The sequence below is a fragment of the Chiloscyllium plagiosum genome, unplaced genomic scaffold (genome assembly GCF_037043375.1).
Source record: "Chiloscyllium plagiosum isolate Xiang-an unplaced genomic scaffold, Cpla_swu_hap1 HiC_scaffold_7, whole genome shotgun sequence".
NCBI lineage: Eukaryota > Metazoa > Chordata > Chondrichthyes > Orectolobiformes > Hemiscylliidae > Chiloscyllium > Chiloscyllium plagiosum.
The window spans coordinates 79,073,767-79,097,071 of NW_028270145.1; the positions used below are offsets into that span (position 1 = coordinate 79,073,767).

At 40.6% G+C, this 23,305-nt stretch overlaps 1 protein-coding gene across 1 annotated transcript in view; it reads right to left on the reverse strand.

The window, feature by feature from the left end:
- LOC122551707 (transmembrane protein 163a) overlaps positions 1-23,305 on the reverse strand; it is a 230,540-nt gene that overhangs the window by 4,188 nt on the left and 203,047 nt on the right. The window contains exons 6-7 of the mRNA XM_043694055.2: positions 13,377-13,488; positions 6,367-6,508 (exon numbers count right to left, since the gene is read on the reverse strand). Coding sequence (XP_043549990.1) covers positions 6,367-6,508; positions 13,377-13,488 — 254 coding nt within the window. The remainder of the gene's footprint in view (positions 1-6,366; positions 6,509-13,376; positions 13,489-23,305) is intronic.

Genomic DNA, 23,305 nt, shown 5'->3' on the forward strand with positions numbered 1-23,305 from the left:
TTTCAATTTATCCCCTTTCCCCCCCCCCCCCACTTCATTATCTTCCCTCACCTTTTAGTTAATTAATTTCAGAATTCCTGATTTTCTGATGCTGGCTAATAGTTGAGAAAACGTATTGTGGGTGATTTGGTGATGAGAAGAAAAGAATGTTCAGTTGTAAGAGTATCTCTGGGTACTGGGGGAGGGGGTAGAATTGCTCTCAAGTCTAACTACAGTAAATGTCCCACTTTGCATCCTCTAATAAAACAAACTTGGCATAGCTGCTACTAAAACTGCACACCAATCCCTTCTGTGTAATTAGTCAACTCAGCACATTTTCACAGTTGAAAATTTTCAACTATTATGTTGCTATAAATGTGAATATATACATAGCTATGCCGTAACTAAAAGCGATAGCCAATAATTCATGTTGACACAAATAGCTGTTGCCTGTCAAAACCATTATAGAGTAATCATACAATAGATGAAAGAAATTGTGTTGGTAAGAATGAACAAGAAAAGCATATATTCCTTGGAAAATGAAAGTCTAAAGTGGAAGAGTAAAGCAAAATATGAGGTTATTAATTGACGTTAACTTGCATGGCTATATTCATAACGTCGTAAAATCTAAATGCAATTCTTTTATTTATTTATGGAACAATGTTTAAAAGTGGAATTTGTTAAACTTGTGTAGCATCTTGAATAGGTTACAATAATAGTGTTTATTTAGTTCTGCTTTCCAGTTTATAAAAACCATAAGGACATTGGAGAAGATCCTTATTGGAAAGGTATTTGGAAAAAAATAATGGATGACATCAGAATAAAAGGAACATCTGAACAGTCTGGGATTTGGGCTTCCTGTACACATGAAAAGACAAAGGATTAATGTTAGAGTTCTTTAAAACCCTTTTACCATTCTTCAGACTTTTAAAACAGGATTATGGATTCAAAAGAACTATGGGTGTTGTAAATCAGAGACAAAAATAGAAATTGATGGAAAAGCTGAGCAGGTCTGGCAGCATCTGTGGAGGGAGATCAGTGTTTTGAGGAAGGATCACTCGACCCGAAACATTAACTCTGATCTCCCTCCACAGATACTGTCAGACCTGCTCAGCTTTTCCAGCAATTTCTATTTTTGTCTCCGATTATAGATTCTCTTACTATTTCAATATGTGAGTATTTGTTCTGTCTAGTTTTGGTAACTTCTCATTTGTGATGTTAAATCAGATAGTTTCGAATATCTGATAGCAAATACTGCATATATCAGTTTCAGTCTCTAACTGAGGAACAGCATGCTGTATCTGTGGAGGCAGTGCAATAAAAGTTTACCAGACTGATGTTAGGATGGCAGGAATGACTTGGAGAGGATGGATTGGTTAAGATCTTTCTTCCTTTGCCTCCATGCCTAGTTAATTGGATAAGAGTCTTCTGCACATCTCTCAATGACTCTTTCCTCTGCTTCAAACTCCCTCCACCTGGACCCCTGCTTCTGGCCTTTTATCTGCTCTCGACCTGTTCATCGAGAACTGTCAACATGATATCAGTTGTCATAATTTCTCTGTTCCCTCTCATTCATTTGAACCAATCTTCTCCTGAACTGACTTCGTACTCAGAGATCCAACCCTGACTTTGCAATCAGGCCTACTAACAAGGATGTACTGTTGTTGTCTGGCATACTGACCTCCGCAATGCAGATGCTGAGCACCAATTCCCAGACATTCCCTTCCTGTCTCTCTGGACCATGACACCACAAACAACACCAGGCTATTGTATACATGATCACTAATTTTATTTCACCTAGTGATCTCCCTCCACATGGGCTCTAAGCTTATAATCCCAACCACAAAGCTCGCTTTTATCTTCTCCGTAAAATCATAGGAGTGCTCAGACATACCCATTGTTTCTGCCTGCTCCTGCCTCATGGAAGTCATCTCTTCCTACTTTTTTTTTTGTTACTGCCCTTTGTCCAGTACCTTCCCACTTATACCTGTGATTAATCTGATACTTTGTCAGTTTCAGAACCTCCAATTCACATACTCCAACTGCTGTCTCTTCACTTGTGCAATCCCTTTACAATTGTCTCCCATCAGGTCTTGGGGCTTCAAGCTCCTTCCTGGAAAAATAATCTGAACTGTCCCCATCTGCCACCACCCTCCTCCACCTGACCAAGCTCATCTTCGCTTTGAACAGCTTCTCCTCTAACTCCTCTCATTTCCTTCAGCTCAAAGGGTGGCCATGGGTACCCAAAAGGGCACCACTGTGTGTCTATCTCTTTGTGGTGTTAGTGGAACATTCCTTGTTCCAATCTGACTCAGGCCCCTCCCCAAACTCTTTCTCAAATACGTCAATGGTATCATTGATGCTGCTTCCCACTCTGAGCTGGAATTGGAAAAATTAATCAACTTTGCTTCCAATTTCTACCCATTCTCACCTGCATATGGTCCATCAGACTCCTTCCTCCCCTGGTCTGAGTTCTTCCACCCCTTCCTCAACATCTGTTCCGTTTATGGGGCGAAGCCAACCACCAATCTCCATAACAAACCCACCATCTCTCACAATTACCAGGATTATCTATCCTCACACCCCAATTCCTATAAAGACTCCACTCTCCTCTCAGTTTGTCATCTCCATCACATGATGATGCTACCTACCACAGGGGGTTGACAGGGCTCTTGGCTGTGTCCAACACATTTCCCACACTTCTTCCCTCACCCCTTCTTTCCCACAATACAATGCTAGGGTCTCCCCATCTTCATTTACTACCCCACCAACATTCATATCATAAGCCATATGATCAGAAGTTGCCAGTCACATCATCACATCACTGGAGAGTGGGATGACACTATCTCACATATATTCCTCTTCCCTCCCTTGTACAGGGACTGTTCCCTTTTGGACACCTTGGTCCACTCCTCCATGCTCAATAACTCCCCACACCCCCTTGGCACCTTTCCATGTAATTGCAGAGCTTGTAACAGAAGCCATTTACTTCCTCCCTCTTCACTATCCAGTGGAAGCAACAATTTACCAGGATTTTATTCGCTGCTCACAGTGTAGTCCCCTCTACATTGAGGAGACAAAATGCAGACTTTGCAGAAGACCTACGTTCTTTCTACAAAAATGACCCTAAGCTTCTAGTTGCCTGCTGCTTCAACATACCACCATGTTCCCTGGCCAACATGTCTGTCTTGGGCCTGTTCAGTGTTCTAGCAAAACTCAGCACGCTGGAAGAATAGCACCAAATCTTCTGCTTAAGGACCCTGCAGCCTTCAGGATCTAATCTTGAGTTCAATAATTTTAATGAGACCTGAACACCCTCTCCCATGTCATTCCCCCACTCCTAGCCCTGTCATGATATAGGTTGTTTTCAACACAGACAACCCATTTTCACTGACTAATGGTTCTCATTAGCAGCTTTTCATTTTCCCTGGCTCTCCATTACCTGTTCCTTTCTCTACCCAACTGCTGTCCTCTCTCTCTCTGAGCTCCCTCTCCACCTATCATTTACTCTTCTCACTCGCCACCACCCTTAGTCTACAGCTAGGAAAAGTTAGTTATAGAGGGACTTTGATTATCCGAATACCTGATTATCTGAAGGTGATCTCAAGGTCCCCATTGAAACATTGTTAAAGAGCTGTTTCAACCTTGATTGCATCTTTTATTTACAGGTACAATGATTAAAAATGAATTCAGCTCACTGAAATGCTGCCGAGAACAGTCCTGGACAGTCTAGGCACTGTCTGTTAATGACTGACCACCTGCCCTCTCTCTCTCCCCACACTTTTCCTGGAGTTCTACACAGGAGTGTACCCTAAATCTTCTCTCCCCCCGCCGCCTTCCCCAGATAATCTCTCCAACATTGTCCTGTATAGGGTAGAGTGGGAACTTTATTTCGAGTATCTGCATTACTGTGTCTGTGCGTATACTATTTGGAAACTTGCCCACAAAGGCAGCAGCAGTCTTACTGTTGATGTACAGTCCGGCTACATGGGGGGTGCAGATGCGGACAGTGAGTGGGGGTGCGGCGTTAGGGGCAGACAGAGGGCAAGGTTGGGAGTTGGTGGGGTGGGAGCGGTGTTGATCACGGTTGGGGGTGGGTGGGAGCAGATAGGGTTGGAGGTGGGAGGGCTGGGGTCTTGTGCACAGTGTGCTTTGTCTAGTCTCCTGAACGGGGAGCAGACTTCACAGAAAACACTGAGCCCCAAAGGAAGTCCATTAGCTGAATAAATAATTTTCTGAACAAAACAATACCCGCCTATATCGTTTGAGTAATTGAGGTTCCTCTGTATATGCTGAAATCAGTTCCGATGAAGGGTCACTGGACCTGAAACATTGACTCCGTTTCCTTTTTTTAAAACATTCATTCCTAGGATGAGGGCATCGCTGGCTGAGCCAGCATTTATTGACTATTCCGAATTGTCCAGAGGGCAGTTAAAAGTCAGCCTACATTACTGTGGGTCTGGAGTCACATGCAGTCCAGACCAGGTTAGGATGGCAGTTTGCTTCCCTAAAGCATATTAATGAATCAGTTGGGTTTTTTTCTGGCAATGGATTCGTGGTCATTGTCTAAGGATTCCAATAAGAAGAAACTTCACATAGAGCAGAATTGTGGAATTCTCTAGCAGAGAGAGGCCAAGCTATTGAATGTTTCCAAGAAAAATTAGAGATGGCTGTTTTTGATAACTGGATCAAAGGGTAGAAGAAGAACGTGGGAACAGGGTACTGAGTTGGATGATGAGCTAAGATAATTTGGGAATAGGGGACTGAGCTGGATTATGAGCCATGCACATTTGAATGGTGGGGAAGGTTCAAAGGTCCAAATGGTCTATTTCAGTACAAGACGAACCAAGGACACAGATGCCAAACCGCACCACCTTCATCAGTAAGGACAGCATCCTCAAGCTAGTAGACCTGTGTTTCATTCACCCCTTCACCTTCATTGACAAGACCTATAAACAAATCAATGGAGCACCCATGGGGCCACCAATATCAGGCTTCTTAGTAGAAGCAGCAATGCAGAAACTCAACTGAACAGACCTTCCCATGATCCAACCCGAACTTTCAGTCCACTAGGTGGATAGCACCTTGGTCATCACAAAATGGAATAAATTAGAGGAAACCTACAACATCAAAAACATCCTTACTGGCATAAATTTCACAAAAGAGGAGAACAACAATAGACTCCTCTTCTTAGATATCACAGTGAAACACTTAATGGAGAACTGCAGACCAGGGTCTACAGGAAAGCAACACACACTGACCAGAGATACTTAACTACAGGAGCAATCATCCCGATACCCACACCAAACGGAGCTGTATCAGAACATTATTTAAACGGGCCCCAACGCATTGCAGCCCCCAGGAACTATGAGTGGCAGACGAAAAATGCTTATACAGTGTATTCAAGCATAACGGGTACCTGATAACAGTTTAACGATTCTTAAATAGCTAACCCAAAAAAGTAGACACAACACACCCAGAAACTCTAGCCACCCTACCATCAATCAAAGACATCTCAGAGATGACTACCATACGCCAACCCCTTGGCATCATGGTAGCCCACAAACCTACCAACACACTGAAACAGCTACTGATGAATCTAAATGACTATGTACCAACAAACAGCAAAACAAATGTCACATACAAAATACCTGCAAGGATTGCAACAAACACTACATCGGACAGATGGGCAGAAAACTAGCCACCAGGACACACAAGCACCGAGTAGCCACCAAAAGACATGACCAGCTCTCATTAGTATCCTTACACAGACGAAGGACACCACTTCGGCTGGGACAACACATCCATCCTAGGACAGGCTAGACAGAGATATGCGTGGGAATTTCAGAAGGTCTGGCATTCAAACTAAACTCTGTGGAGAGAGAAATAGGTGAAGTGGCAGATGAATGAATTGGGTAAGTGTCAGTGGGTGAGATGGATAGCTCGGCAGGTTAGTTTGGAACGGGTAATCGGGTCAGGTCGTGGGGATAATAAGACGGCTAGAGGTTAAGGGTCAAGGGGTAGTAGTGGGAGAGGTGATAGTGAGGCCCAATCAGGTTGGGAATTAGGCAGAAGTGTACTTGGGGAAGGGGTGTGGTTCAATCATAGGTAAGTTCTGATGTTGGCACAGTGTCTAACTGGAATATTTCTCTTTAACAATTCCTGGATAACTATTCCAAAATCTCTGAATCTACTTCAGAGTGATTAAGTGGAGTATTCCACAGAGCAAGGGAGATGCCCAAAAACTATCCAGGTAATATCCAGGAGGCCAATGCATTTGGATTTCTGAAGGATGTCAGGATGTAGCTTGAGTCACAAGTTCAGTCTCCGATATTCCAGAGACCAGACGATCTGGCTGGAATCCTCAGAAAAAAAGTTGAAGCCTACTTTATTCCATATGCAAGGATGATCATTCCAATGAGAATCCCTATAGTGCCGTCCAAATACCAGACACCAGGATTATGATTGTAGACTTCTGCACTGATCAGTATAGAAAATGCCATGATGCCTCCAACTAAGGAGTTAAAACCTGCAAGACAAAAAGACAAGAATATAACAATGAATTCCAACAGCTGGACTGTTGCCAGATGGTGCAGTGTAACAAAATGAAGTATGTTTCAGAGACTGGCTCCTTGACCAACGGATTCAAAATAGTTTTAAATAAACTTGTAGGAGTTAATGCTGGACCTTTGCAAAAGTAAACTGAAATGGGATATAAATGCAAAAACAATTACCTGTTCAACAGTAATTAATAAAGAATATATTTCAAAAACAGCATAGCGGAGACTCGGAGACAGTCAACATTAACTGGAACAGCAAGTGAAAGGGAGACTGCCAGCTGGAATTGTGATTAAGAGTGGCAAGACAAGTGATCTGTCAGTTTTGGATATATAAATGCTTCTAGATGCCATGGTGACCCAGAGCAAACACATCTGCAGCTTTAGCTCAGAATTAATGAGCTTTGAGGCTGCTCTGCAGAGACTGCGGCACATCAGAAAAGGAGAACGTTACCTGCATGTTTGTACCAGGAAAGCGTCACATCCCTTAGGACAGAGCCTTCTTATTGACCAGAGGACAGGGAAAGGAGTGTGTGCCTGCCAGTGAGGCAAATAAAGGAACTCAAAAAGCAAGACTGCAGGAGCCTTCACCTTTGCAATTGTGCAATAGACATGAGATCCTGTGTGCTTATTTGGATGACAGTGAGGGCTGTGGAGTTTCAATGGCATCACCATCTCTGAAACTTTCACTATCAAATCCTGGGGTGTTACCACTGGTCAGAAACGTTACTGCATCAGTCACACAAATACTGTGGCTTCAGAGACAAGTTGGAGGCGAGGAATTGTGTTGTGAGTAAGGGACTTCTTGTCTCCCTAATGCCCGCCCAGCATTTATAAGGCACAAGTCAGGAATGTTTTGGAATACCCTTCACCTGACCAGAATAGGGACTCAGTCAAACATTGATCAAACATTGAAGAAACTTGACACCATTCAGGACAAAGCAGCCAGCATGATTTGCACCAGATCGACCACCTTCATTATTCACTCCCTTCATCAGCCTGCTGATGCATATCTATACCTGATGGGGGAGCAGCGCTCTGAAAGCTAGTACTTCAAAATAAACCTGTTGGACTATAACCTGGTATTGTGTGATTTTTAACTTTATCTATAAAGAAGGATTGATCTAATTGTACCTATGTTTAATTGGGGAATTTGAAGGTCACATGTATTTCCAAAGATTTGTCCTCCAAGAAGTCCATAACCTTTCAATCTGACCTCTGGTGGATCCCTGACATCCTTCGGCCCACCATCAACAGTTGTACCTTTAGTGGCCTCGGCTTTAAGCATTGGAATTCCCTCCCTAAACCTCTCCACATCTCCACTCATTCTCCCTCCTTTAAGTGACTTTAAAATGTGCTCCTGAATAAAACTGCAGTCATAGAATCCACTTTTTTCCTTCCTTGGCTGGACGACAGTTTATACATGATTAGGCAGTCACTAAAGATCAATAATTCTCCCTCTCCAAAGTTAAAAATCACATAACACCAGGTTATAGTCCAACAGGTTTAATTGGAAGATTACTAGCTTTCGGAGCGACGCTCCTTCATCAGGTGATAGTGGAGGGCTCAATCCTAACACACAGAATTTATAGCAAAAATTTACAGTGTGATGTAACTGAAATTATACATTGAAAAATTGATTGTCTGTTAAGCCTTTCATCTGTTAGAATATCATGATAGTTTCACTTCTTTCATGTGTAAATCACAAAACCTTTTTTTAAGAAGTTGCATTCTCAGGTTAGCTGTTAACAATGGTGATAGCTAGACAATATGTTGAAGGTGTTAGCCCCCTGTGTTCTCTGTCTATGCCATGATGTTTAGATTGATTCTAATCTAAAAAGTGAGATAACGGAGTTTTTCACAAATTCATGCAGTTTTTGAGCTCAGAGTTCTACATGAATGTATGCAGTTTTTGAGCAAAGTACAATGTAACCCTGCAAGTACAAATTCACCCCACAAAATATATAGTTAAAAATCACACAACACCAGGTTATAGTCCAACAAGTTTAATTGGAAGCACACTAGCTTTCGGAGCGACACTCCTTCATCAGGTGGTAGTGAAGGGCTCAATCCTAACACATAGAATTTATAGCAAACATTTACAGTGTGATGTAACTGAAATTATACATTGAAAAATTGATTGTCTTTGACAATCACCTGATGAAGGAGCGTCGCTCCGAACGCTAGTGTGCTTCTAATTAAACCTGTTGGACTATAATCTGGTGTTGTGTGATTTTTAACTTTGTACACCCCAGTCCAACACCGGCATCTCCAAATCACAAAATATATGTGTACATGTGAGTCTTTGTCAGTGTGTGTGTGTGTGTCTGTCTGGGTTGGGGGTTGTGAATGTGAGAAAGTGTGTGTGTGTGTGTGTACTGCACTCACTACACACACATACAAAACTGTGTTGTGGAACTGTCTGGCCAATGTTTGGAGATGATTGCAATCAAACAAGGATTAAATGTATGCAGTGTTAGGTCTTTGTTCTGCAGATTAGAGTGTAGAATCAGTTTGGTTGGAAATGTGAAATTGTAAAGGTATGAAGTCACCTGTGGAAGTGGTTTCTAGACTCCCTAACAACAACCACACCTGTAGAACAGAGTATACAGGAAGAAGTGACAGAACTGATATGGCTTGTGAGAAAGGTACAGCGATAACCATGGGTAATTTTCATCTACATATAGATTGGATCTATCAGGTTGGTAAGGGTAATCATAATATGAACTCAGAGTTTCCAGCATGTTGCACATTCTAAAGCCAACCAGAGTTCATGTGATATGAGATGTGGGAATGTCCAATGAGACAGGATTAATTAATTACCCCATGGTAATGGCATTCCTGAGTAGCAGTCACCATAAAGTAATTGATTTATGTACTCTGTTTCAGACAAGAATATTAAATCTAAGATAAGTGTTCTAAACTTAAACAAGGGCAATTATGAGGGCTGGAATACTGAACTGGCTAATGTGAACTGAGAAGATATAGGTCAATAGAGACACAGTGGTAGACATTTAAGGACATATTTCAGGATACTCAGTAAATATATGTGCCAGTGAGAAAGAATGATTCTAAAGAAAACAAGCTAGTTAAATTTATGGCTAGCTAAACAGGTTAACATGGTATCAAATTGAAAGAAAAGGCATATAAATTTACAAAGGTGGAACACAAAATCAGATGATTGGGTAAAATGTAAAGATCAACAAAATATGACCAAAAGATGAATGAGGAATGAATATGAGGGGAATTAGCTGGACATATAAAAACAACTAGTAAGAGTTTCTACAATTATTTAAAAAGGAAAAGTGTAATTAAACAGAGCATTAGTTCTCTAAAGATAGTCGAGGAATTTAATAATGAAAAACAGGGAAATAGCAGATTAATTAAACAGATATTTTGCATCAGTCCTCAATGTATATGATAAAAATGGCATCCCAGAAATAATTACAAATTGGAATATGAAAGGAACTAAGCACTAGGAGCAGGAGTAGACAATTCAGCCTCTTGATCTTGAAAGTTTAATCATGGCTGATCACAGCAAAAAATTAAAACAATTACAATCACAAGGGATAAAGTGTTGAGAGAAGTATAATGACTAAAATCTAACAAGAGCCCTGGCCTTGATGGACTTCATCCTAATATGTTAAAAGAAGTAGCTGTTCATAAGTTCATAAAATATAGGAGCAGAATTAGTCCATTCAGCCCATTGAGTCAGCTCTGCTATTTGATCATGACTGATATACTCCTCACCCCTATCTTTCTACCTTCTCTCCATATCCATTCAAACCATTACCAATTAAAAATCAGACTAACTGCTCCTTAAATTTCTCATGGTCCCACTTTGAGATAGCAAAATCCACAGATTCACAACCTTTGGGAGAAGTAGTTTCTTCACATCTCTTTTAAATTTGCTACTGCTTATCTGAAGATTATGTCCTCTTGTCCTAGAGTGCCCCGCAAGAGGAAATATGTTCTCCACGTCTAATTCATCCGCACCTTTTATCATCTTGAATACCTCAATTTGATCTCCCCTCATTCTTCCAAATTCCAGAGAGTATAGGCCTAATCTGTTCATTATTCCTTCATATGACAAACCCCTCATCTCTGAGATCAATCCAGTGAACCTCCTCTGAACTGCCTCCAATGCCACTACATCTTTCCTCAAATAATGGAACCAAAACTGTGCACAATACTTCAGGTGCAGTCTCACCAATACCTTATATAGTTACAACAATACTTCCTAACTTGTTTATTCCAATCTTTTAGCTGTAAAAGTCAACATTCCATTCACTTTCTTTATTATGTGGACCTGCATGCAAGTTTTCTGTGACTCATGAAAGAGTACACCTAGATACCTCTACACTGGAGCACCCAGAATATCTCCCATTAAGGCAGTAGGTCTCCTTCCCATTTTCTTGACCCAAATGCATGATGTCGCACTTGCCCTCACTAAACTCCACCTGCCACATTTTGGCCCACTCTCCTAAACTATCTATATCCATTTATAAGTTCTTATTTTCTAATTGTAATTTACCATCCTGCCTATTTTTGTGTTGTCTGCAAATTTGGTGATAGAGCCTTCCATCCCTGTATCCAAGTGATTAATGTAAACGGTAAATAGCTGGGGCCCAATGACTGAACCCCATGGCACCCCACTAGTTACATCTTGCCATCCAAAAAAAACCATTTATTCCCACTCTCTGTCTTCTGTCATCAGCCAGTCATCTATCCAGGCCAATAAATTACCCCAATCCCATATGGTCCAACCTTGTGAATTAACCTTTTGTGCAGCACCCTATCAAACGCCTTCAAAAAGTCCAGATAAATTACACCTACAGCATCTCCATTATCCACCATGCTTGTTGCATCTTTGAAGAACTCTAGCAAATTAGTCAAACATGATTTGCCCTTCATAAAACCATGTTGACTCTGATAAGATAATGTTTTGACTTTCCGAATGTTCTGATATTGCTTCCTTAATAAATGATTCTAACACTTTCCTGACAACAGATGTAAATATTTGAGGCCCCAACACTGTTCTCTGGGGCACACCAATTGTCACATCCCGTCAACCCAAAAACAATTCAGTTATTCTGGTCTTCTGCTTTCTGTTCGCCAACCAATCTGTTGATCAAGTGAATTTACTTTTACTTTTCCAAATTCCTTAGATTCCCATGAGACTGGAAAACTGCAAATTGTACTCCTCTATTCAAAAATAAGGGAGACAGACAGCAGAAACCTACAAACTGGTGAGCCTGTCATCGGCAAGATGCTAGAGATTTAGAAAACTTAATGTAACATGGTTTGTGAAAGAAAAATCATGTTTGATTAATTTTGTAGAGATCTTTGAGAAAGTAACAAACAATGTACTTAAAGGGGCAGGAATGGATATCCTATGCTTAGAAGATATTTGAGAAGGTGCCATATCAAAGTTTACTATGCAAAGTAAAGGGGATGTTGTAGGGGGCAACCTACTTGACAGATAAAGGATTCATTGGCTAATAGAAAGCAGAAGAGCAGAATAAATGGGTTGTTTTTGGGTTGGCGGGATATGACAAATGGTATGCCACAGGGAACCGTGTTGGGGCCTCAAACATTTACAATCAATATAACTGACTTGGACGAAGGTGTGAATGTGTAGATATAGATAGATTAAGTGAATGGACAAAAGATTTGTTGATGAAGAATAACATGGGAAAGATGAACTTATCCATTTTGGCAAGAAGACAATAAAAATAACATATTATTTAAATAGAAACTGCAGAGTTAGATTGGTGTTTGTACAGGCATAACAAATTATTCGAAAAGCCAATGGAATGTTGTCTATTATTGCAAAGGGGATAAAATATAAAAGTAAGGATGCTCTGCTACACTTATATAGAATGTTGGCAAGGCCACATCTAAAGTATTTTGCTCTCTTTATTTAAAGAAGGATGAAAATATGTTAGAAGTTGTTTGAAGAAAGTTCAACCAGCTGATACCTGGGATGTTGGGTTATCGAATGAGAAAAGGTTAATTTGGGACTGCATCAATTCGTGTTCAGAAGAATGAGAGATGATCTGCTTGAAACATTTGATATACTGAGGAGACTTGGCGGATGGATGCTGAAAAGATGTTTCCCTTATTTGGTTTGAGAGAATGGATCTAGGAATCACAGTTTAAAAGTAGGATCAAGATGAGGAGGATTTTCTTTCTTCTCGGGGGATATGAGTCTCTGGGACTCTCTTCACACTGAATGGTGGAGGCAAATTGAATATCTTTAAGACAGAGGCATACACTAACAAGCAAGTCAAAGTTTATTTGAGGTAGGCAGAAATATGAATTTGAGGCCACAATTGCAGCACTCATGATCTTATTAAGTGGCAGAGCAGGCTGGGGGGGGGCTGATCTGCCTGATCCTGCGCCTAATTTATGTGCACGTATGTATGTTTTTAAATAAATGAAATTGCTTTTCACAGGTATTTAAAAGGACTTAATATTAAAACCTGTCAAATGTCAGAAATTTGGGAATGAATAAAGGCAGCTATTACTCTCTCAGGTGTGATGAGCCAAATATACTATACTTTATATCATTCTATTGTCTGTATATATTTCATGATGAAGGGCTCTTGCCCAAAACGTCGATTCTCCTGTTCCTCGGATGCTGCCTGACCTGCTGTGCTTTTCCAGCACCACACTCTCGACTCTATATTTTTTCAGTCATGATGTTTAGAGTTTGCACTGCATTGCTCCAATGTATCATACCTTCCTGTTTCCTATTGAACTCCATGAATATTTTGCTGTCAAATATTTTAATTGACCCTGTATCAGAACATTACATTTGTGAAGTTCAGTACTCACCATCAGTTATCAGGGCTTTGCTTGTGAGGATTCTACCAAGCATAAACTTAACCACAGCCAGAATACTGCAGAGTATTCCACTAATGATGGAAACACTAAAAAGGAAATCATCCTAAAAACAAAAAATACATGTTTTAGTGCAATATCCAACTGTGTTAACAGAGTCATAGAAATGTACAGCATGGAAACAGACCCTTCAGTCCAACTCATCCATGCCGACAAGATATCCTAAATTAACCTAGTCCCATTTGCCAGCACCTGGCCCATATGCCTTCTAAACCCTTCCTGTTGTTTAATAGTTTCAGAAACCAGGGTGTGCTGATTGGTAATTGCCTCCGCAATGCTCAAGAAAAAGACTTGTAGTAGGTCTAAATATAAACAAGAATATCTTTGAAAATTCAGAGATATTAGTTTTTGACAGCAAAACAAACGGATTCATTTTATTAGAATGCTGTCATTAACCAGAAGGAAAATGTAAACTTTGTGACAGCCATGAAAGATGTCACTTCAATCTTTATGTTTTTTTAATTTTCACTGTCATTGTTCTAGCACTCTGAAACTGAGTAAAATGGTATTTTTAAACCTGAATATTCATTAAAACTGAAAACAAATGCCAAAATACCAAAATAGTTCTGAGTTCAATACCATAAGAACTAAAGATCAATCCAAGCTGAGAATTGGGACAATAGAAAACACCCACTTGAAATGTACAAAAGCATCATAATGAGACCTACTAACAGCTCTTTTTTCTGAGCTTTCAGGAGGTTATCTTAAGAAGGTAATAATGATCTAAATGATCATCCAAAACTTCAAGCGATTAAACATGCAATCAAGAAAATGTTAAAGGTCATCCAAAAATGTCCTTCTGCCTTATTGAAAGGCCATTCAGCATATTGTGTCCCAGCTGGCTCTTTGCAAGAACAACTCAGCTGTTCCCCTTCCATTGCCTTTTCCCAGTAGCCTTGAGAATCTCTCCTCAAACAATTCTCCAATTATCTTTTTAAAATGAATCTGCTGTACTCAGGCGGTTCAATTCAGAACCTGAACATCTGCTGTAGAGATAGGTTCTGCATGTCTTATTGGTTCTTTTGTCGTCCATCTTCAATTGGTGCTCTCTGATTTTCAACGCTTCCAACTGTCTCTCCCTATTTGTCCAGGTACTTCATGATTTTGAATATTCTTTAAACCTCCTCTTCCCCAAAAAGAGCAACCTCAATTTCTCCAATATATCCATATAACTGAAGTCCCATCATCCCTGAAACTATGTTAGTGAATGTTTTCTGTATTCTCCGTAAAGCTTTCACATCCTTCCTAAAGTGTAGTTCCAGCTGTAGTGCTCTCATTGATGCCAAACTAATGTGTTAGAAAATGTCATCATAACTTACGTGTTTTGAATTCTATGCCTCTATTTCCAATACGCTTTTTAAAACTCTTTCTCAATCTGCCACACAACCTTAAATTATTTATACAGATTAAAAATCCAAGTCTGTTCTTGCACACCTTTAGAATTGTATCCTTTACATTAATCTCTCTCTTCTCATTCTTCATACCAAATATTATAAGTTTACACTTCTCTGAATTAAGTTTTACCTGCCACATCTATCCATTCTACTTGTGAATACGCTACTGAAATCTATTATCCTCCTCATAATTCTCACTACTTCAAATCTTCATGTCAACTTCAAATTTTATAATTGTGCCTTGAACACTTAAAATTACCTCATTATTATATATAAAGAAATGCAGCGGTCTTGTAGCTACTGGTAAATCCCCTAAGTAACTTCCTCGTATCATATAACAATCTTCATCACCATTCTCTGTTTCCTGTCCGGCCAACTTCATTTCTGTCTGTTGCTTTCTATTTTATTCTATGGGCTTTAACTTTGCTGGAAAATCCATTTTGTGACACTTTCTTGAACACCTTTGCAAATACTTGGATGTGTTGTTAACTGTATTAGCCTTATCAATCCTGTTTGTTATTATATCAAGTAAAACAAATTCAAGCTAGTTAAGCATGATTTACTTTTAATCAATTCATGCTGATCTCCCTTAATTAATTCACAATAGTCAAATAACTGTAAGTTTTGCCTTAAATTATCATTTCTAAAAGTTTTCTCACCACAGGAGTGAAACTGATAGCCCAGTAGTTGCTAGTTTATACTTCAAACCTTTCTTCAACAGATGTTTAACATAAACAATTCTCCAATCCTCTGGTACCACCTTCCTTCCTATATCTAAGGAAGATTCAGAACCTCATGGTCAGTGCCTTTGCAATTTCTACGCAGAAATGGGTACTGCAGATGCTGGAAACCAGAGTCTAGATTAGAGTGGTGCTGGAAAAGCACAGCAGGTCAGGCAACATCCGAGATGCAGGAAAATCGACTTTTCAGGCAAAAGTCCTTCATCAGAAATTAGGCTGGGGAGCCTCGGGGGTGGAGAGATAAACGGGAGGGGGATGGGGCTGGGGAGAAGGTAACTAAAAGTGGAATACGTGGATGGAGGTGGATGAAGGTGATAGGTCGGAGAGGAGAGTGGAATGGATAGGTGGGAAGGAAGATTGACAGGTGGGACAGGTCATGAGGACAGTGCTGAGCTGGAAGGTTGGAACTAGGGTAAAATGGGGGGAGGGGAAATGAGGAAACTGGTGAAGTTCACATTGATGCTATGGGGTTGAAGGATGCGAGGTGGAAGATGAGGCGTTCTTCCTCCAGGCTTCAGGTGGTGAGGGAGTGGCGGTGGAGGAGGCCCAGGACCTGCATGTCCTCGGCAGAGTGGGAGGGGGAGTTAAAATGTTCGGCCATGGGGTGGTGGGGTTGCTTGATGCGGGTGTCCCGGAGATGTTCTCTGAAGTTCTCTGTGAGAAGGCATCCAGTCTCCCCAGTGTAGAGGAGACCACGTCAGGAGCAACGGATACAATAAATGACACGCGTGGAAGTGCTGGTAAAACGTTGATGGATGTGGAAGTCTCCTTTAGGGCATTGGACAGAAGTGAGGGGGGAGGTGTGGGTGCAAGTTTTACAATTCAATTCTTGATCTCGCAAGGAATCAAGGGCTATGGGGAGAGTGTGGGTAAGTGGAGTTGAAATGCCTATCAGCCATGATTGAATGGTGGAGTGGACTCAAAGGGCCAAATGGCATTACTTCCACTCCTATGTCTTATGGTCTTATAAATGTTGTCTAGATTTTAGATTAGTATCATGTAACCTGTAAATTATTCAAATGATGGGCATAAATATCTTGGACTAGAAGTTGTTGGGGCAGGCAATCTTGCGGCATCTCTGGATGGCTAGAGTTTCTTCAGCTCGATGGTTTTTTATTCAATTCACACTTCCTGAAACCTAGAAATTAACGGTGTGACAAGGAAAATGGGCCATCTTGGACTTGCTGAATAATGGGAGCAACAGTATAAGTCCTGAACCAGTGAATTTTTCAAAACCGATGAATAAACAGTGAAAGAACTTAGAAAAAAGATGTATTAGTGTGGGTGAATTCAATATTAATTCAGGTACAGAGTAATAAAGAACAGGGAAGAAAAGTTGAAAAGGCAAAACAAATATGGGCAAGAGAAAGTAAGGACGAAAGGTTAAATTTTTACCAGTTCAAAAATCCCTAACAATAACTCACTACTGGAATGAGTTAGAATCCATTTAAATGTTTACTCTTTGAGTTTGAGACGATTGATTGAGGGCTGTGGCAATGGACGGTGTAAAAGATGCAGAAGGTAAAAGTCTTGCTGGAATTTAAAAAAAAACACTAAAATCAAGGTGTGGCTTAACTGGCAGTCATATAGGTTTACAAGCATAGGAGTGGTGGGCGAACATAACTTGGTGTGAGTAAGGTTATAGATACAATAGGTGGAGCTGACTATCTTTTAATATCAGAGGAAGAGATATAGGCCCAAATTTTTCACAATGTTGAAGACATTTTTTGCCATGTTAGAAATGCCAGAAGATACTGAAAATTGTAAGACTGCTCCTGAACTTGGCATTTGTCAGTTTCATGGGGTCACAACTGGGATATGTTGTGGTCCATGCATGCACAGTTCACAGAATCAGCTGGACATTTAATTGATTAACTGCTTCAACTCAGATTGAATTTTATGGTCCCTGCTGTCTGGAATCTGGAGTGTTGAGATTAGATTCGGTAAGAGCAGGTAAGTTCTCAGTGTATTTCTTTTCGATATGCAAGACACTCCTTTGGAGAGCTGAGGTACCCCTGTGGATAGGTTCCCAGGATGCCTTTGGGATGAAGTCAGGACTCCTTTGTGAGGGAAGCATTGTCAGGTGCCCTTTGGGATTGTTAACTGTGGAGAAGATTGTGCATATTAACCCCTTGAAACTGTCCATACATGAAGAAATGTCATGAGCTTATCACGAAGTTTGAACTGGGTTAAAAAGTGTCAAGCAGTATCAAGAAATGTGAAAATTGTCAGGATGTATCAAAGCAGTCAAGACCCGTCAAAAAGTGTTTTTATGCATGAGATTTTTTTTCTTAATAGTGTTGCCTGTAGTATAGAAAGATAGTAATAGAGCTATCTTTTCTGTTTGCATGAGTTCTTGTAGATACCAGGTGTGTTGCCATGGCAGGTGAAGAGGAAGATGGTGGGTGCAAGTAGGCACTAAGTTTGTATCAGAACTTTAAGGGGCTATGGAGTATGAATAGAGGGGCATGGGAAGGAATGTGAGTATGAGGGTATGTGGGATATAGTAGGGGCTATATGGTGGCATAAGGGGTTTGAGAGACTATGGAGGAATAGAATGGATTATTTGATACCTGGACTGTGAGGGACTGAGTAGATGTGATGGGATATAGAATTGTAGAAGGGTGAAGGCTGGAAGAATGTTTTCTATTTAATTTTATTTTGGTTTTGAATGAAGTACTGGAGCCACAAGATTGTCTTTCTGAATGGATTGCCTCATAAACTGGCAGCCTCCTCAGTTTTTCCCAGTTCACTCAGGCTGATTCCCAATCCAGTCCACACCTGCTGGGCCAAAATGGGTTGAGCTGACAGACATTTTTAAAGATCAAGTTCCCAAAGCCAGGAATCCTCCTGCTTCCATGCACTTGACACGGGAATGAAATGGAGGCTGTTGCGTTATTTGTGTTGGGAGGAATTAGGCTTTAGAAACTCAGAAACTCAGCCAAATCAAAGTGGGATCTAGATGGAGTGCACACAGCTCACACCTAATAAGAGTGGCAGCACAATCACTGCAAATCAGTCTCTGACCTCATTAAGGAAGTGTCTATTGGCTATGGGCATGATGTACAACCCCACAAGCAGCTTCCTTACATAGAGGGGCAGCAAGATCATCTAGTGGGAGGTAGTCAGGATTGCTTGGCCATTAGCCAGTAGCAGCCTATGGTTTTAAGGTGAAGCCAAAATTCTCACTCAAGCTTTGTGTGGATCTGCAATAAAATAAGTAAAAACCTTTCTGTGTTTTTTTTATGGTATCAGTCTTTAGAGATCATTTTATAAATTGTGGACTTTTCCTGTGCGCATCAAGAAACTAGCAATAGGAGAAACATGTCCAATTGTGCTGCAGTGTTCATAAACCAATTTGTCAATGCTCCTGAAAAGGCCATTAAGTCTCCAATTTTTAAATGAAATTAGCTTAATGCTAATCTCAAATGTATCAAAAAGGCCCATGGCTATCCCCATTTCAAACAAGTATATTATTTGGGAAAATATAGTGGGTGATGGATTCTCAGGGGAACATAGCATGAACAGCCAAGTTTCTGGTATTGAGACTGGCTCTAACGCAATGAGGGGTACGTCAGGTTCCAAGAGATCAATTGTGTTCGGGGACTCTCTAGTCCGAGGTACAGACAGATGTTTCTGTGGCCAGCAGCGAAAAATCAGAATAGTGTGTTACCTCCGTGGTGCCAGGATCAAAGGTGTCTCAGAGAGGGTGCAGAATGTTCTCAAATGGGAGAGGGGCCAGCAGGAGGTCATTGTACACATTGGAACCAACGAAATAGAAAGGGAAAAGGTTGTGATTCTGAAGGGAGATTACAGAGAGTTAGGCAGGAATTTAAAAAGGAGGTCCTCAAGAGTAGTAATATCTGGATTACTCCCAGTGCTATGAGCTAGTAAAGACAGGAATAGGAGGACAGAGCAGATGAATGCATGGCTGAGGAGCTGATGTGTGGGAGAAGGATTCACATTTTTGGATCATTGGAATCTCCTTTGTGGTAGAATTGACCTGTACAAGAAGGACGGATTGCACCTAAATTGGAAGGGGACTAACATACTGGCAGGAAGATTTGCTTGATCTGCTCAGGAGGATTTAACCTAGTAAGGTGGGTGGGAGGGGGGAGTTGTTGGCGTGTGGGACCAAGGGAGATATTGAGGAAAGAGATCAATCTGAAACTGGTACAGTTGAGAAAAGAAGCAAGTCAAACAGCGCAGGCAGGGACAAAGCAGAGAACAAGGTAAGACTGATAAATTAAACTGCATTTATTTCAATGCAAAGGGCCTAACAGGGAAGGCAGATGAACTCAGGACATGGTTAGGAAGATGGGACTGGGATATCATAGCAATTATAGAATCGTGGTTCAGGGATGGGCAGGACTGGCAGCTTAATGCTCCAGGATACAAATGCTACAGGAAGGATAGAAAGGGAGACAAGAGAGAAGGGGGAGTGGTGTTTTTGATAAGGGATAGCTGTACTGAGAGAGGGTATTCCCAGAAATACATCCAGGGAAGTTATTTGGCTGGAACTGAGAAATAAGAAAGGGATGATCACCTTATTGGGATTGTATTATAGACCCCCTAATAGTCAGAGGGAAATTGAGAAACAAATCTCAGTTATCTGTAAGATTAATAGGGTGGTTATGGTAGGAGATTTTAACTTTCCAAACATAGACTGGGACTGCCATAGTGTTAAGGGTTTAGATGGAGAGGAATTTGTTAAGTGTGTACAAGAAAATTTTCTGATTCAGCATGTGGATGTACCTACTAGAAAAGGTGCAAAACTTGGCCTACTCTTGGGAAATAAGTAAGGGCAGGTGACTGAAGTTTCAATGGGGGAAGCACTTTGGGGCCGGAGACCATAATTCTATTAATGTTAAAATCGTGATGGAAAAGGATAGACCAGATCTAAAAGTTGAAGTTCTAAATTGGAGAAAGGCCAATTTTTATGGTATTAGGGAAGAACTTTCAAAAGCTGATTGGGGGCAAATGTTCACAGGTAAATGAACAGCTGGAAAATGGGAAGGCTTCAGAAATGAGATAACAAGAATCCAGAGAAAGTATATTCCTGTCAGGGTTGGAGGATTTGAGCTATACGGGGAGGTTGAATAGGCTAGGGCTGTTTTCCCTGGATCGTCAGAGGCTGAATTATCCTATCCATGCCCCAGAGCATCAGGGTAAGTTTTTTTCCCTGGGGTGGCAGAGTCCAGAACTAGAGGAGTTTAGGGTGAGAGGGGAAAGATATAAAAGAGACCTAAGGGGCTGCCAGAGTAAGTGGTTGAGGTTAGAAACTGCAACATTTAAAAAGCATCTGGATGGGTATATGAATAGGAAGGGTTTGGAGGGAAATGGGCTGAGTGCTGGCAGGTACGACTAGATTTGGTTGGGATATCTGGTCGGCATGGACGGGTTGGATCTAAGGGTCTGTTGCTGCGCTGTACATCTCTATGACAATGTGTATTAAAACCTTAATGAATATGGTGGATGATGCTCTCCTGGTGCAAAACAGGCACATATCCCTACATTGTCCCTTAACGCTGCTGTTTTCCAGCTATACACCAGAACTGTCAAATTTCTTGGTCTGCATATTTTAAGGAACATGTGACAAGAACTGCTTTATTCATTTAACTTAAATTATTTCATAACTTTAACATTTGAGAGATCATTGTGCCTTTAAAACTTACATCTGTATACAGCAGTTTCATTTGCACTAATGACTGGGTTAGACTGCCATTGCATGTTTTAAATTGATGAGGCAGGGGTCCCTTGCCATTTACATAATGGATTACTCAAGTTTTTTATCTTGCTTCATTTCCATTCTATGGTATTTAGAAATTGTTTAGAAGAATTCCTCTGGGGAAAGTACGGAGCTGATAACTGAGTTGTGAGTAGCAAAATGTCAAGTTTAATTCATTGCTTGTACTGAGCAGTAAGTGAATGGTGCCCTTTGAGAGTAGATGAAGAAGAAGTAGAGAGGTAGGTGTGATACATCCAAGCTTGCTACTTATGGTTGGATGCAGAGTGGAGAACTCATATGCAGGGATAATTGAAAAAGTTAGTAAATTATTATACATGTTTGCTAACATCTGTGGAGAGAGAAACAGAATTGGAATTTGAGTCCGATATGACTTCTTCAACTGACAAAGAGTCACATCAGACTCTAAACATTACCCTGATATCTCTCTCCATTGATGCTGACAAATTATTGGCAGAACTTCTGAGTTTTTACAGTACTTTGTTTTTATAGCAGATTATTAGTAAATTATTAAAATCCTCTTGTTTTCAGCAATTGCTGCCAATTCACTTTTCACTGTAAAATGATTGAAATACCAGCTACAATTCAAAATGACACTCATATTTGGTTGTGTAGTGCTTATGATACTGAAGTTAAAACCTAGATTACATGAGTTTGAATCCCACCATGGCAAAGTTAATTCAAATAAATCTTGTAAATTGTGGACTTGTTATGTCAACATAAACTGGGAATGGTATTATTTCTACACCTATCGTACTTATGGAGATTTTAAAATTTATAGACGTTCTTTTGTTCTTCTTAATGGCATGTATCCATACGTTACCTTGATTTTGCTCCTAACAAAATTGACTCCACATGTGGATGAAGAAAATTTTAGAAGGAACCTTGGCTCTAACACTGAACTATGGGAAACATCATGGTCTATTATTCTTTTGCCTGAAAAACAATAATCGACCATGACTTGCTGTTTGCTGGCCTTAAGGCAATTTTTTACCTCAGACCTTTTTTTTAAACCTCCTATTTTATGAGCTACAGATTTGTTAACCAGCCTCTTTTGTTGTACTTTATCAAACACTGTTTAAAATCCATGTAGACAACATCCACAGCTTGCCCTTTGCTGTTATTTCCTCCAAGCTATGGAGGGTACAAATTTCAATAATTTGGCTCCTTTGTAACAAAGTTGTTTCTTTGCACAAAAGCTGACAGTCTGGAAGTGTGAAGACTCACTGGGTCCATCAGCATCTGAGCAGTCTCAAAAATATGTGATCTTACTTAAAGATTGTAAGGTAAAGTCCCAAATGACTATAGAGAGAGAGAGAGAGAGAGAGATGACTGGTGGTGAGTTTAACCTGAGAATCACCCCATGTCTCAAATGAGAAAAGAGGTTGAGAAGGAGAGTTCTTCGTGACTTCAGCCAGTATTGGAAGTATCAAACCTTTTTTCTGAAAAAAAACAACACAATTGTGCAAAGACAAACTCTGCCAAAAAACAGGGAAGATCAGATCAGGAAGCTTTCTGATTCCCACTCATTGATTGAGACTGAATGACTGATGTTAGTGTAGAGCAGTCGATCTAAGTGCAGAATCCCTCCCCAAAGCATATTTTGAAGAGCACATCCCTCATGTAGGTGTGCGATATCCCTTCAAAGGCCTTCTCCTGGTCCAGGCCGATGAGGCAGGTGTCAACTCCCCTTGTCCTGCACGTAGACAGTCATATCCCTTAGGAACACGAGACTCTCCAAGATTGTCCTGCCCAGTACAGCACAGGTTTGCTCAGGGTGAATCATCAATCCCGGAGCAGACCTGACCCAATTTGCGATAACTTTAGACAGGATTTTATAATCCACATTCAACAGTGAAATTAGTCACCAATTTTGAATTACCTCCCTCCCTTCCGTTTTGTAAATGAGGATGATGATACCTTTCCTCAGGATTTGCACATGCTACCTGCCAGAATCATACTGTCATACACCTCTAGCAGGTC